Genomic DNA, 16,742 nt, shown 5'->3' with positions numbered 1-16,742 from the left:
TCCTGGGATTGAGCCTTGCACTGGGTTCCCTGCTCAGCGGAGAGCCTGTTTCTCCTTCTGTCTGCCACTCTTCTTGTGCTCTCTCTGTCAAAAAAATAAAAATAAAATCTTTAAAAAAAAAAAAAAGGTATATGGATTTGTGGGGGTTTTTTCTCAGTTCCGAGTCCTGGCCCTTTACGTGTCTATTCACACCTACTCCCATCCCCCTTCTCTTCTCTTTCTGGGACTTTTTCAATTTTAGTGGTTCTGTTTAGTACTTTTTCAAATCTTTGATCTTTTTATTTATTTGTTTATTTATTTTTTAAGATTTTATTTATTTATTTGACAGAGATCGCAGAGAGAGAGAGAGAGAGAGAGGAGGAGGAGGCAGACTCCCCACTGAGCAGAGAGCCTGATGCAGGGCTCGATCCCAGGACCCTGGGATCATGACCTGAGCTGAAGGCAGAGGCTTTAACCCACTGAGCCACCCAGGCGCCCCTCTTTGGTCTTTTTAAAAGTATTTTTTTCCTCTTGTACATATTTGTATCGTGTTTTATAAGCTTTGATCTTTGATCTTTGATAATGGCATTATTAGAAGTCCTTAGTTACTTTTTCTTTTGACAGTTGTTTCTTTCATGATACCTCTCATTGCCTTGTGTGTTTAGTTTTTTTAGTACATTTAATGTTTTTCATTGTCTTCATTTACTGTTCACTGTCCTTAGAATTTTTTCTGTGGAAGTTCTTTGAGTTCCAAAATGAAGGTGGGCAGGGGTGGGGGGAGGGGTAATCCAGAAAAGATTTTATATTTGTGTATGCTAAGTACCTGGGAGCATTGCCAGTATTACATCACTTTAAATTAAATTCTCAGTTTGAGGTTTTTAAACATCCAGACATTGTTGCTTTTTCTTTTCTCTACTTTTCAAATTCCAACTTCTTTTATTAGGAAAAAGGAAAACTGTATTTTTAACCTGGGAAATAATTCATAAATTTGCTGTTTTTAAAATAATATAAAGTCTGTAATTTATTTAGCTATATCATTTATTTGGATTTTATTCTTTGATAGTACTAATATAATTATTTCAGTGGAACTATACTTACTTAAATAGTAATAACTTTAGTTATATCATCACCCACACTCCTTTACTCATGAAATGTAGAGTGGAATAAATAATTGCAAATATTGGATAAGTAAATGGACATAATAATATTTCTGCAAATCACATACATTCATCCATCATATCCATTGTGCAATTCCGGTTATATCTGTTAGAACATTTTTAGTTGTAAATGATAAATACCAACTCAGAGTAGCTTTATCAAAAAATACTTTATTGACTCAATGTGACTGAATAGTCCTGGCTTCTGACACAGCTAGACTTAGTGTTGAAATGGTATAATCAGGAGTTGGTTTCCATCTCTCTGATTCTCCCCTTTCAGAGTCAAAGAGAACTATCAAAAACTCCAGGTTACTGATCACAGTAGAAGGATAGTGCCTGTTTCCCAATAACTCTAGCAAAAATTCCAGGTTTAAAGTCTCATTGGCCTGGCTTGGATAATGTGTTTATTTCTCAATCAGTCATTGTGTTCAGGGTGCTTAATTCTTGCCTCAAATTCAAGTGAGAGCCAATTTACAGTTCTGAGATTTGATTTTCCTTGCAGTTGCCAGGATGTTGATAATGGCTAGAGGTGGGGGTACAGAAAAAAGATTGGGTACTGGGTTTATTTCAAGCTTTATGGTAAATTTAATCCCTGAGAGTCCAGACTTTTTGAAAGAAGGAAACTTCTGTTGGATTCCCTCCCTTGAGCAGAATTTGGGCTTTATTTCTTAACTCCAGGATCCTAGTGAAATATAGTTAGAAAAAAACAAAACAAAACAAAGGAAAAGAAAAAAGCTTGAGTTTAGTTCACTTGCTAGTGCCTTCCATGGATAGAGAAGTCTACATTGTTTTTTGGGGTTATTTTTGGAGGGGGTCATTTTTTTGTTTTTTGTTTTTGTTTTTTGCTTTTGGTTGTTGTTTTGGTTGGTTGGTGGTGGTGGTTGTTGTTTTCCTCCATTTTATTTTATTTTATTTCTTTTCAGTGTTCCAGCATTCATTGTTTATGTACCACACCCAGTGCTCCATGCAATATGTGCCCTCCATAATAACCACCACCAAGGCTCACCTAACCCCCTTACCCCCCTCCCCTCTAAAACCCTCAGTTTGTTTCTCAGAGTCCACAGTCTCTCATGGTTTGTCTCCCGCTCCGATTTCCCCCAAATCACTTTCCCTCTCCATCTGCCAATGTCCTCCGCAGTTACTCCTTATGCTCCACAAGTAAGTGAAACCATCTGATGATTGACTCTGCTTGGGGAAGTCTACATTGTTATTCTAACTTTAACCTTAGGAGAGTAGGATAGAAGATCTCTCCTTATGTTACCACATGAAATCAAGGCTGAAAAACATTTTGGAAAACAGCTGCATTTTACTACAGTGAAGGCTTACATTCTAAAGACGTAGATATATTCAGAAATTAAAATACTAGAACATCTAAAAATTATAAGATGATAGTTAAAGAACCATGTTAATGACTCAGAACTTTGTTGAAACTTCTATCAACAAATATGTGAACATGCAAATGCTATGTAACTCATTTCTTAATGCATTAGAAGTTGAATAGATGTTTATTAGACTTTTTAAATTTGGATATTATAGATCACTCATTTGTATGTTTATTATGATTCATTAAAGATGATAAGTAATTTTGCGTAATTTTATATTTTTACATTTAAAATTTCAAAAGCTGCAAGAGTGAGATGCAATATTATATTTAAGAATATAAACATTTTAATCCCATCTAGAAGTAGACTGAGATAAAGCATCTTTCTCTTGGCAGTGAGACCACTTTGTTTTGGAATGTAAGCTTCAAGAGGACAGTGACCGTGTGTTTTGTACAACTGTGTATATTGTGTAACTAGCGCAATATATTACTGTTAAGTCGATACATTTTTGTTGTAGTTATATATGAAAACTGTTTCCAACAGTGCATGTCAATTTTAAAGTGTTTAATTATTCAGTGTTACTATTATATTTGGCATTTTCTAAGTGGGCTTGATTAATAAATAACCAAAATCCATAGGGAGTAAAATGATTATCTGGAGGAAGTTTTTAAATGATAAGGAAATCTTAACTTTTCTATCAGATTCTGATATGGATATGAAAACAGCTCAGAAATGAAGTTCCAGGGCGCCTGGGTGGCTCAGTGGGTTAAGCCTCTGCCTTCAGCTCAGGTCATGGTCGGTCTCAGGGTCCTGGGATCGAGGCCCACATCCTGCTCTCTGCTCGGCGGGGAGCCTGCTTCCTCCTCTCTCTCTGCCTGCCTCTCTGCCTACTTGGTGATCTTTCTCTCTCTGTCAAATAAATAAATAAAATTGTCAAAAAAAAATGAAGTTCCATTTATCACAATCACATCTATTAAAAACTTCCATGAGTACAAGACTAGTATTACTAATGATGAATTTAGCATGTGATATTGAAAGTTTTCAAAGGACTCTACCAAGTGCAAGCTCTTGTGCATCCCCTCTACCCCCATTTATTTGCCTTAAACTTTAGAAGGGGAATGAGTCTCAATGTAACGATTGCATTGCCCCTATTTAATTGGCAGTGCCAGACCATAGCTAATAAAATAGGCCAACAGAGTGTGTATCTGGAGTATGCATGTTTTTTTAAAAGAAGACCGTTTGGAAATGCTTTGTGAACACCAACAATCTAGAGCTGGCAACAGCCCTGCACATTGCTAAATTATTTTTGAGAATATCTACTGTTAATACAGTAGAGAATTGAATCCCATGGCAGAGTTGGTAATTTACAAAATTACTAGCAGTGTTTATACTAAGACAATTTGGCATACACTTATTTAATTCCTCCTTGAAAATTTGCAAAGCAACCCTGAAATTAGATAGCATTTTCTAATTTTGCTAAGTCATAATCCATGAAAAGGGGTGTTTTGTGAGGCTCTTGCACTAAGTCACCTATCCGTGAAGAGGCCATATCATCACTTCAAGTGATGTTTTGATTTATAATAAAATTTCTTTCTACTAGCATTTGAAAAATCAAGGATTAGTATGGTCTTTTATGTAACATTGGAAAATGCTAAGTGCTAGATGAATGAATATAAATTGTGTGTGCCTGTGTGTGAGAGACACAGATACAGACATATACAGCAATTTATGGCCTATGTGAGCTGAGTACTCTCGTGGAAAGGAAAGATTATACTCTCCATACATTGTGATCTGTACATGCAGAGCAGGTTCATTAAAAAAAAAAAAAAAAGGTTTGGTTTAAAATTTTCAATATAATGTATTTTCCTTTTTGCATCACATTGAAACATTTGACCTTTTCTCATCTCTGTTTTTTCAAAGATTTGTTCCATCAGATGAAAAGAAGAAACAAGGCTGCCAACGAGAAAATGAAACTTTAATACAGAGAAGAAAAGATCAGATGCAACCAGGGGGCACTGCAATTAGTGTCACAGTTCCTTATAGAGTAGTAGACCAGCCCCTTAAACTTATGCCTCAAGACTGGTAAGATGATCTATACTTTTATTGTAGTCCTTGATCTTTTTTGTATAATTAAAAAGTATCAAATTTTGTCATGAGTTCTAAATAGAGAAACTATCCCTAAAAACCGTGTTAATGTCTAAGTTGGTCATTAATAATGTTCACATTTTAATAATACCTAAATAAAAATGTATTTTGGATAGCTAAACTTTATTTTTTACTTAAAAGAAACACTAACTTCAGGGGTCCTGGGTGGCTCAGTTGGTTAAGCATCTGACTTCAGCTTGGGTTATGATCTCAGGGTCCTGGGATTGGGTCCTTGTCAGGCTCCCCACTCAGTGAGAAGTCTGCTTGTCCCTTTGCTTCTTCCCTACCACTTGTGTGCCCTCACTAACTTCTGGAAAATTTAGTAAAAATTCTTTTTACTGTTTATTTTTTCTGAGTCAATCTTTTGAGCAAAATTTCCGAATAGACTAATGTTGTTTCAAGAGCTATAGTTTCAGATTTTTGATTTGGAGAATTCACATTTTTGGGTAAGAAATGATAAATGAAAGAATTGTTACTTTTATTGTAGGGAATAATTTAATGAAAAGAATAACATGATTACTCTGGTTTAGCTCTTTGATTGCATTAAATTGTCCTTTAAAGAATATTAAACTATTTATAATAGAGTGCCTATAAACTCAGATATGTGAATTATCTTAAATTTTTTATTAATCTAAGCTGGAATAAAAATATAGAGTTTGAGAGTGCATCTCTGTGACATAGAGAATACAACACATTGATGAATTATCTGGTTTACCTTTGAAGTACTCATTAGTCTTCACACATTAGGAAGTCAGGGCATTCAGAGTATAAATATGTTAAAAATTTAAAAATTAAAAAAAATTTAAAAATTTATGTTAAAAATTTAGCCACCTGGGTGGCTCAGTTGGTTAAGCAACTGCCTTCGGCTCAGGTCATGATCCTGGAGTCCCTGGATGGAGTCCCGCATCAGGCTCCCAGCTCCACGGGGAGTCTGCTTCTCCCTCTGACCTTCTCCCCTCTCATGCTCTCTCTCTCTCTCTCTCTCAAATAAATAAATAAAATCTTAAAAAAAATTTTATTATGTGAAGTAAGATGAGAATTTCAGATACCGACTTTAAAAATTGTAGGAAGAAGAAAAGTTACACCATTTGTAAGTTTGCGGTTATTTGCAGAAAAAATACAGTGTGTACAGGTGCTGTCACCATGCTACAAAACATTGCTCTTATTTATGAGCTAGGTCCCTAATTATTAATTTCATAACTTAGGAATAATATTTTCCTTAACTTCTTTCTTTCTCTGTTAATTGTCTTTTTAAGAACTCACTGAGAGTAGTATTTCTATTATCCTGCTTACCTCTTAACCCTGTGAAACCCAGCAGGATCTAGGTGATGTCTCTCCAGCAAGTTTCCTTTAGTACGGCAGGTGCCTTGGGGTTTCAGCTATTGTATGGCACAAGCTATGTCATGAAATTAAGAGGCCATTTAATAGTGTGCTCTATTACCAAAGATAGTTTCTGCACTATGGACCATATGTCCTAAGCAAGGAGGAAATTTTTTAAGATTTAATGTTAGCCTTAGAGATTTTGCGTAGGTTAAGAATTTTAAGCTGTGGTTTTTCATAGTAACTTGAATGGTTGCTATAGGTCTTTTACTTGAATAGAAGATAACCCTGGCTTAATGCTTTGTTGGTTCTATCTTCTGATGCTTTTGGTTATCAGAGTATCATCTGCTAACCTCTGAGCATTCCTAAGACCATTTCAGGGAATTGTGAGGTTAAAACTATTTCCATTATGGTACTGAGATGGCTGTTCTCATGATTTCTCAGTCCTCACACAGGAACAGTATATCATAACCAGTGCACAAGAGTAATCATTCCGTCTTTCTCCTCCTCACTCCTCTTCTTCCCTCCATTTCTCTTCTGACTAATGGACTGTCTATATACTTCTATTTCCTCATCTGTAAAATGGTGGTAATAATAGTACTCACCTCATTGGATCGTTTGGAAGATTCGGTGTATTAACATATGTACTGTGTGAGGTGCTTAGAACAGGACTGGCACATAGTGAATGCTCATAGTACATCTTAATTAATGTTAACTATTATTGTTTATATTATAGTTTTATTCTCATTTTAGTTCTAGGCTTAAACTGTCTATGGTTTTTATACATTTAATTTTTCAATTTAAATAAATATTTTCTGAGCTAATGAAATAATGAGGGCCTAGAGAAGGATTTGTTCTTTTTAGGAAAACAGTTGAATGGTTGAGAAGATAAGTTACTTTAAAAAATGCTAATAGGGGGGGCGCCTGGATGGCTCAGTGGGTTAAAGCCTCTGCCTTAGGCTCAGGTCATGATCCCAGGGTGCCGGGATTGAGTCCCACATTGGGCTCTCCGCTCAGCAGGGAGCCTGCTTCCTCCTTTCTCTCTGCCTGCCTCTCTGCCTACTTGTGATCTCTGTCAAATAAATAAATAAAATCTTTAAAAAAAAAATTGCTAATAGAGGGACGCCTGGGTGGCTCAGTTGGTTAAGCAGCTGCCTTCGGCTCAGGTCATGATCCCAGCGTCCTGGGATCGAGTCCCACATCGGTCTTCTTGCTCATCGGGGAGCCTGCTTCTCCCTCTGCCTCTGCCTGCCATTCTGTCTGCCTGTGCTTGCTCTCTCTCCCTCTCTCTCTCTCTGACAAAGAAATAAATAAAATCTTTAAAAAAAAAAATACTAATAGGGAGGGGCGCCTGGGTGGCTCAGTGGATTAAAGCCTCTGCCTTCAGCTCAGGTCATGATCTTAGGGTCCTGGGATCGAGCCCCGCATGGGGCTCTCTGCTCAGCGAGGAGCCTGCTTCCCTTTCTCTCTCTACCTGCCTCTCTGCCTACTTGTGATCTCTGTCAAATAAATAAAATCTTAAAAAAAAAAAAAAATGCTAATGGGGTGCCTGAGTGGCTCAGTCTCTTGGTCTCTGCTCAGGTCTTGATATCAGAGTTGTGAGTTTAAGTACCTACCATGTTGGGCTCCACACTGGGCATGGGGCCTACTTAAAAAAAAAAGAAAAGAAAATGCCAATAGAATTTAGGTGAGTGAAATGTAAACAATTGGAAAAATTAAAGTCTGATGGTTTTTATACTCAAGATTACTTTCCAAATAATCAGAACTCAAAAATAAGGCCTTGGGGGCTTTATAAAATGGTTGGTGAGTTACTATAATTTATAATGTTTTTAAATTAAAGTATTTAAAACGTATTTGAATTTTAGATGACTTTTTTTTTTAATTTATTTATTTGACAGACAATGAGAGAAGTAAAGAGCACAAGCAGGGGAAGCAGGCTCCCTGCTCAGCAGGAAGCCCAATGTGGGACTAGATCCCAGGATCCTGCATGACCTGAGCCAAAGGCAGAGGCTTAACCCACTGAGCCTCCCAGGTGCCCCTAGATGATTTCTTTTTAAAACCAACTTTTTCAGTTAATATATCAACTCTTGTTTCCCATTGCATTGGAAAAGTGGACCTTTATTCTAGTAGAACAGCAGGTCAAAAGGTTAAAAAGATTGCTTATAAGAATTGTGTGTGTAATTATGTTTGAAAGACTTAGGTGCAAAAACAGATGCATGGAAGTGCAGCAATCATTAGTGTGCTCTAATGATAGCGTTATAACAAAGAGTTATCTAATTTGCCTCACAGATTTGTTGACAGTAGATTATATCACATGAGTAATTGAATCCTTTCCTTAAGGATTTATAGTAATCAGAGTTCTTGTTTGAGGTATTGTCTCAACCCTGGAGCTCTAACCCTGCCCCTTTTGTATTTATAGGGATCGGGTTGTAGCAGTTTTTGTGCAGGGTCCTGCATGGCAGTTCAAAGGTTGGCCATGGCTTTTGCCTGATGGATCACCAGTTGACATATTTGCTAAAAGTAAGATTCTCTTTATTTTTACTGCTTATCCAATATAGAAATGGTCTTGCTTTTATATAAGAGAAAGCCATCTATGGCTATGCATATATGATGTGTATATCAGATGATTCCATTAACATATGCTAATTTTTAAACACCAGTGAAATATTTTTAAAGTCTTTTTTTGAACATTAATATTTTTGTGTGTACTTATATTTAAAAGTGAATTATCTCCCATTCCCTATATTAGGTTACTTAAAAAGCATTAATATTTTTTACATCCACACATTTTTATTAAAATTGATGACCAGTTTTAAATGGGTTGACTTTTGCTGAACATGTGTAGCTAGAACTTAAAGTACCATATGACTTTTACCAGCTATTTCCATTGTCTGGAATGATTGTAACATGTTTGGCTTTTTCTTTTCATTCAAGTCTAAGTTCAAGTATTTTCTCCTGAGAATCCTTCTCTGGCCAACCTGGAAACAGCCATTACTTCCTTCCAGTTACTCTTCAAGCTCTTCTATTTTCATGATAGTACTTACTGTTGTTTGATATTATTTATATCTTTATTGTAAGTCTTCCCTGTCTGTAAGGCCAAGTTCCTTGGTGGGAGGAGCCTTTTCTGCCTTGTTTACCCTTGAATTGTTACCACAGAAGAGTGCCTGGCACAGGGGAAGCATTCAGTAGATATCTGTTAAATGAATGTTTCATGTGGCTTGTATCTATTGGTATATTGGTATAGTTAGATACACTAAACATAGACTAATTTAGTCTGGTTTTTACAGTAGAGATACTCCAATTATTATTTAATTCGAGTACCCAGTTAAGTTAGTACCATAGTAAAATTGTTTTTTAAAAAGCATTCTTACAAAACAAGTATGTTTATTAGAAATGACAACTTCAGTTATTATGAATATAGATTGTACTACTGTAAAATCCAGCCTTTATTTTTTTTTTTAAAGCAACTTCAGCTTGCTTAGTGGTTACCACCATTCTTCCAAGATGGAAACTCCCCAAGCTTGGAAGTTTTAATCATTTATTCTCCTCTACTTTAATTCATTTTAGAAAGTGATTCTAATATAACTAATATTGTGATAGATTTTTATGTTATTCCTGAAAGTTGAATAACGCGCAGTGTTAAGTAGAAAGTTAAAGATAGAGAAAATGGGAATTTTAATAAAAGTAAAATGTCCATGAACACGAATGTCTTACCTACTTGTTTGCCTTTTTGAATAGTGTTGTAACAAGAAAAAAAAAATTATACTGTCTTCAAGATGTAAATGCTGCCTAAATTTCATTCAGAATGTAATGATATTGTAATTGTTTTGTCCAGATTCGTAGTCTTAACGAAATTTAGATGAGACTTTTTTATACAGTTACAAATTATGATTTTCTTCCATAAATTATTCTTCGTTTTCAGTTTTCCTTCCTTAATGAATACTTTGTATCAGCATTTAAAATGAAAGTACTCTTGCCCCTTCCATCTTAAAACCCTTTCTCTTGACCTCAACTCTAGCTCCTCTTTTTCCTTTTATGAAACTTTTGAATTGTCTATACTAATTTTTTATTCAGTTCTTAGTTTGCTGTTTGGCTCTCTTGCTCTTTACTAAACTATTTTCACCAAACTTATCAGGGACCCAAATATTAGATACTTTTGACCTCCTTATCAGAATTTGATTCTCTTCACTCATTTCTTCTTTTTTAAAATGTTCTTTTCCAGGGATTTGTTACTCTTTCTCAGATTCTCCAGCTACTTGTCCTCTGGCTTTCAGCTACCTGTTTATGTCTTGTTTCTCTTCTCCTTTATTATAGATAACTCTCTCAAGGAGGTCTGATAGCTTTCAATTACCATTTATAACCCTCCCCTTATTCTAAGTTAAGTCTCTAGCCTTATATTCTGGGTCTGTATATCTCACTAATTATGAGATATCTCCTCTATGAGGTCCTGTTGGTACATCACACTCAACCTGTTCCAAAGGAATTGTCTTGTACTCTTCCTCATTCCCAGACTGTTTCTTTTTCTCAGTTAGTTTTCTTTTGTAACTTACCTTAGCCAGAAATTTAGGAATATATTGTCTCTTAGCTTAGAATATATTGTCTCCTTGCTTTTTAAAACTCTGCCTTTTCTAGGTTTACACCCTTTCCCCTATAACACACATAGAAAATACTAGCATCTCTATAGCCGGGGGGAAACTGAAGGTATTTAGGAGCACCTGTATGGGCCCTGGTAAAAAAAAACCAAACCTCTGTTTTCTTCACAATGCACAATAGAATACAAAATTTTAGAAAAGATATTAAGTATTGATTTGTATAAAAATGCTAGTATCCATTGAGATTTTTTTTCATGAGTAATCTATTGATGTAATCTATAAGTACTGTATAATTATGTTGCCCCTCTGTTATCTGACATGCCATCATTGTGCTACTAAATATTATTCAGGAGCATTGTCTATTTTCTTTACTTCCTTGTTTCTGTAAAATAATGTCAACGAGATTCATGCAGTTTGCCAAAAATGAACAATTCTGAATTGTGTGAAGCATTTTGCTTTATTATTCATTGTGCCACCAGATAAATGACTGGCTTCCTTATAAAAGAACTTCATTTGTTCCATTTTTTGCTGAGTATTAAAAACTAAAAGTCTTTCTCTGAATAAGAAAGATGTTTTATAGTGATGTCGTAGTGTAAGTTTGCTTGCCACCATTCCTTCATACTAATAAAATACCTTGTATGATTAGAGAAACCTTATGCTTTCTCATTTGTGATTTAAACTTTTTGGACTTTCATGTTTCACCTTACATTTTAAAAGTTGTCTATTCTAGTGGAAAAATACATACTATATAAACTAAATCTATTAAAATTAGGGAGTAGGGGATGGTAGGCTTTTATAACTTTAGATAAATCATTTTTTAAAAATATAACATATATTTTTAAGAATGATGGGCATCTGGGTGGTTCAGTCAGTTAACGGTCTGCCTTTGGCTCAGGTCATTTTCCTGGAGTTCTGGAACTGAGCCGTGCGTCGAGCTCCTTCCTGAGCAGGGAGTCTATACTTGTTCCTCTCCCTCTGCCTCCTCCCTGGCTTGTGCACTTGTATTCTCTCTCTCAGCTAAATAAATAAAATCTTCAAAAAAAAGAATGATTTAGGGGCTCATTTGGTTGGTTGAGCTTCTAACTCTTGATGTCGGCCCAGTTCATCTCAGGGTCGTGAGATTGAGACCTGTATCAGGCTCCTCACTCACCTGGGAGTCTGCTTAAGATTTTCTCTCTTCTTCTGCCCCGGTACCTCCCATCTCTAAATAAATAGATAGATAGATGAATATTTTTTAAAAGAATGATTTAAAGTATATCCTATTGCGAAAATTAAAGTGAAACATGTAGTAAGGAAAATAGGAAGTATTGAAATGTTGACTTTATTTAATTTAAAAATTTTAAAAATTAAGATTTTTTATACTTGTAAATATTTTGAAAATGGGTTTTCTGAAGCTATAATATATAGCCCTTTTAATGATTCAGTTTAAATTCATTACATTGGATTACATTACATTACATTGAATTAAATTCAAAATGAATAATGTGTCGAGGGGATCTTTAATTATATAAAAGCATAATAATTCAGAAGTAATGTTTATATGTTTCTTTTTGTGCGCACAAATGATTCATTTTGGATTTCCATCAAGAATTATACTTTGGGGGCACCTGAGTGGCTCAGTTGGTTAAGCTCTATCTGCCTTCAGCTCAGGTCATGATTCCAGGGTCCTGGGATCAAGCCCTGCTTTGACCTCTCTGCTTAGCAGAGAGTCTGCTTCTCCTTCGCCCTCTGCCTGACGCTCTGCCTAACGCTCTGCCTACTTGTGATCTCTCTCACTCTCTGTCAAATAAATAAATAAACTCTTTTTTTTTTTTTTAATAAAATCTTAAAACAAACAAAAAAGAATTTGATTCATTGTTAGCATCGAAAGCTAGTAGGCCAACAAGCAGTGTGGAACAAATAATCTATAAAGTAGCTATCAAAAAAATTGTAACAAAGTCTATCATTTGTATCTTTAGAGACTCTAATATTAGATGTTGATGATAGTAACAATTATATCTTACATGTTAGAAAAAAGGTAAATTGAAAGGAAAGCTAAACATCTTACATGTGTATGTGTAAAACAAAAACTTCACTGCTGGGGCGCCTGGGTGGCTCAGTGGGTTAAGCCGCTGCCTTCGGCTCGGGTCATGATCTCAGGGTCCTGGTATCGAGCCCCGCATCGGGCTCTTTGCTCAGCAGGGAGCCTGCTTCCCTCTCTCTCTCTGTCTCTGCCTGCCTCTCTGTCTACTTGTGATCTCTCTCTGTCAAATAAATAAATAAAATCTTTAAAAAACAAACAAACAAACAAAAAAAACTTCACTGCTGTTAAACTGATTGCACAGTAACCTAGCCGGGATGGTTCAACTGGATGATCAGGGAGAGAGAAAGATTGAAAGTAATACTTACTTGATGGTCCATTTGTTAACCCTTCTGCAATATACACTACTTGGGAGGTTTTGCCCTAGAGTCTTTTATTTGCCCAACACCCAGAATTAACTATTAAAAATGAAAACCAGATAATTTCACCTTCTAACTGTAAACTTTCTAGTGGCTTACTATCATATATGGAATAAATTCATATTTTTAGCCATAGCCAAATTCTACGTATAGGACATTGCCTGCAAAAGAAGTTATACTTGTTTATAGAGTATGCCAAGCTTGCTTTCATTTTAGAATCTCTACCAGCTGTTCTGTAAGCCTGAAATCCTCTTAAGGGCCTTTGCTAGACTCACTCTTTATATCCTTTAATTATCTACTTCTAGGTAACGTTCTCACAAGGCTTTCCAAATTTTTCTTTTTCCCTTTTCATAATTTCTTACCAAGTTCCATTAGTTCTTACTCCTTAATTATTTCTTGAATCTTTTTCTTGCCAGACATATATCTTCTCCCAAGTTGAGCAAATGTCTTCTCTAGGTTACTAAATTATATCAGTAGTTGCTGCTAAACACTTGGAAGTGATTTCTCCCTATCTCTTAGATAAAAGTCCATGCCCCTTAATATGACCTACATGGCCAAAATTGTTCTGAATCTGTGGTCTTACCTTTTACTCATTTTTTACATTACTTTGTATGATGGAGTTCCGTTAATTTTCTTTAGTTCCTAGCTGAAACCATTTTCTCCTTGAGCATGTTCTTGGCTACCTTGGTCACTTTTGTTATGTGTTTGCCTAATCTTACTCAACCTGTAGATCTTAGATTAGAGATCATTACCTGTGTAAGCCGTCTCTGAATTCCATGGTCTGGGCAAGGTACTCTTTTATGTTTCTGTGATATACTACACCTTTATCATACTGTGTTTGAATAGGTGCTTCTTCTTAACTTTCATCAGACCATATGCATTTTATCCTGCCATATTCCTCATTTCAGTCCCAGTGGCTGGCATGTATAAACCCTCAATAGATAGTTGTTGAATTGAATGTTTTTGAGGATGTCACAGTACTTATTAGCATCTATTTCAAAGATCACTTTGGTTATAATGTAGCTTCATTTGGTTGAAGAAAGTTTGATTTTTTTTTTTAAAGTTTTTTGTTTTGTTTAGTTTTTTGGTTAATGTCTGTATTGGCTATTTTTATTCTTTTGTAAAATATTTTTATAATTTTGATTGCAGTTTGAATAAAAAATATTATTTCCCCCCATATAGTTAAAGCCTTCCATCTCAAATATGATGAAGTTCGTCTAGATCCAAACGTTCAGAAATGGGATGTAACAGTATTAGAACTCAGCTATCACAAACGTCATTTGGATAGACCAGTTTTCTTACGGTTCTGGGAAACATTGGATAGGTAATTCTGATCCTAAAATGCACTTATTTCTGCTTTATTTTAGTAATTTTCCTTTCTCCTCAGTTAGATTTTAAGTTCATTAAAGTATGTGAACATATCCCTCAATTCCCCTTTTCAAACATTGTCTGATTTGATGCTGATCTCCAGTAGATAATTAACAAATATCTTTGTTATATTGATTTTAGAAACAGATGGAGAAAGGGTATATACCTGGATAGAAAGAACAGTAGATTCTGAGTCAGAAGACCTAGATTTTAGTTCTGATTTTGTGATCTGGCTCTAATGAACTGTGACCTTTCTGAACCTTGTTTTCTGTCTGTCCAAGGGGCTTAGATTAAGTGATCCCTATAGTTTTGTTTTTGTTTTTGTTTTGCATCAAAAGGTCACTGACTGGATTTGTTATGGGTAGCTTGTGAAAGGAATTCAGTTTTGAATTCATTTTAATTACTATTATACATAGGATTCTTAAAACCCTTTTAACAATCGGAAAATTTAAGAATAGCATATGATCACAATACCATTGAATTTATTCTCATTGAGGTGCTCTTTAAAATCTTCCTCTTTCTTGGTATAAGTCTCTTGCCGAATATTAAGGGTTTTCCAAAGTCAGAGATGACTGAAGTAACCCAGTGATTATAATTGATAATATATTAAAGAGAAACACTTGTTATTCTAGCCAGAAGCTCTGAGATTATAGAATTTAATAAGAAGAATGTTTCTTCTGGCTTCAGAAGTTCTTATTCTGTATTTCCAAAGTGTAGTATCAGGTTTCCAGTCTTTTAGAAAACAAAAAACATCCTGTTCACTTTTGAATTTTAAGTTTAAAAAAATGTTAACTTATTTTTACATGTAATATTCTAAAAATTCTACCATTCTTGTAATCATTATAACCTATTATAATATTATTTTTCAGGTACATGGTAAAGCATAAATCCCACTTGAGATTCTGAATTTTACTTGGTTTCTCTTTTTCTGGAGATCTGGATTAAGAAGCATGGATATACCTTGACCTAAAGACTGAGACTCAAGCTTTATGAATTTATCAAGAATTTACGAATGAAGAAGGTCACAGATCGATCTTTTTATAAGACCTTATTTGATGCTTTATGCTTCAAGGGGATGATGCTTGTCATCCATATAAGCAAACTTTTTGGCTTACAACTATTTTTTTAATATTAGCCTTCTAGACTGTAATGGAAATTGTATATTTTGATAGAAGTTTTTTCTCCATTGGTTAAATTAGCATTACTTAAAATTTGTTTCTTTAGAAAATAAATACAGGTTATAAAATGTGTGTATATTTAGAGGTTATAAGGCTCTCTAGGCCATCTTGCTTCTGATTTTTCATTGCTCTATAATTCCTTTTACTGAAAATACTGTGTTATGAATGGTATTAAATTTTAGTCTCTGAAACTTCGAAAACTAGCAAAGGGATGTGACTATTTTGAATGAATCAGAATGTCAACTGTATGTATACTATACCTATACTTATTCTTTACTTAAAAAAGAATAATGAAAAATCAAGAACAATTCTTCAGCTGGTTGAACTGTTCAGCCTTTTCAAGACTTCTTCACTTTTAAAATGAATACATTTAATGAATGTACATTCTTCTCACTGACTTTGGTGATTTTAAAACTTAGAATGATATATTTCTATCTGTGATATCTTTCCACTTGAAAAATCTCAAAACACAGATTAAAAACCTGATAGGCTATAGTACTTTTTATTTTGGAAGACAGAGTATGTTTGGGGGAAGGAAATGTATTAGTTCTACTGCAATGTAACTTTAACCTTCTTATCTTTTCTCATAAGTTCACCTTTGATTCTTACGTTATATGTATGACATAGGATTTTGAGTCTTCTATTTCTAGGCATGTTGATCTTGGAGTTCTTATCTTCCATTATCCCTAAATATTGATAAACTCCCCCAGACACCAAAGAACACATTTGCTTAATTGTCTGAACAGAAACAAGATAAAAACACTGGTATTTTTATGTGTGTGTTCAATATCGTATAAAATATAAAACCTATATTTTAACTTAGTAAAATATTTTACTACTTCTCTACTTTAGAGTATTGCATCCAAGATACAAATGAATGAGCATTTTCCTTGAGTCTTGATTTCACCGTTTATTACCTAAAATCAACTTGGAACCTCTACTCCCTTAAAGAGTTTTTGCCGTGAGAATCCTTGCTGATCATTCATCTAGTGTCATTTTTTTCCTCCATCCCCCCCCCCCCGCAGTGATCTCTCTTAGGGGTGTGTGTGTGTGTGTGTGTGTGTGTATGTGTGTGTATATGTGTGTGTATATATATATATATATATATATATGACAAAATATATATATATATTTTTGGTAAACATCTAGCTCCTTCTTATGTTATGCTGACATTACCTAGCCTCATTTTGAAATGTAATGCTATCATATAAATGAGAAGCACTTATTATTTATTTTTAAAGT

The 16,742-nt window shown here is 34.8% G+C and overlaps 1 protein-coding gene across 1 annotated transcript in view; it reads left to right on the top strand.

Annotated features, from left to right (window-relative positions):
* Positions 1 to 16,540, top strand: part of LOC111151037 (cell division cycle 73) — a 114,087-nt gene extending 97,547 nt beyond the window's left edge. The window contains exons 14-17 of the mRNA XM_022508754.1: positions 4,379 to 4,540; positions 8,343 to 8,443; positions 14,137 to 14,278; positions 15,192 to 16,540. Of these exons, the coding sequence (XP_022364462.1) occupies positions 4,379 to 4,540; positions 8,343 to 8,443; positions 14,137 to 14,278; positions 15,192 to 15,228 (442 nt within the window). The 3' untranslated portion in view covers positions 15,229 to 16,540. The remainder of the gene's footprint in view (positions 1 to 4,378; positions 4,541 to 8,342; positions 8,444 to 14,136; positions 14,279 to 15,191) is intronic.
* Positions 16,541 to 16,742: the final 202 nt, after the last annotated feature.

The sequence above is a fragment of the Enhydra lutris genome, unplaced genomic scaffold, assembly GCF_002288905.1.
Source record: "Enhydra lutris kenyoni isolate GAN:26980312 unplaced genomic scaffold, ASM228890v2 scaffoldscaffold25, whole genome shotgun sequence".
NCBI classification, from domain to species: domain Eukaryota; kingdom Metazoa; phylum Chordata; class Mammalia; order Carnivora; family Mustelidae; genus Enhydra; species Enhydra lutris.
The sequence above is the reverse complement of the archived record's forward strand: the minus strand, read 5'-3'. Positions and strand labels throughout refer to the sequence as shown.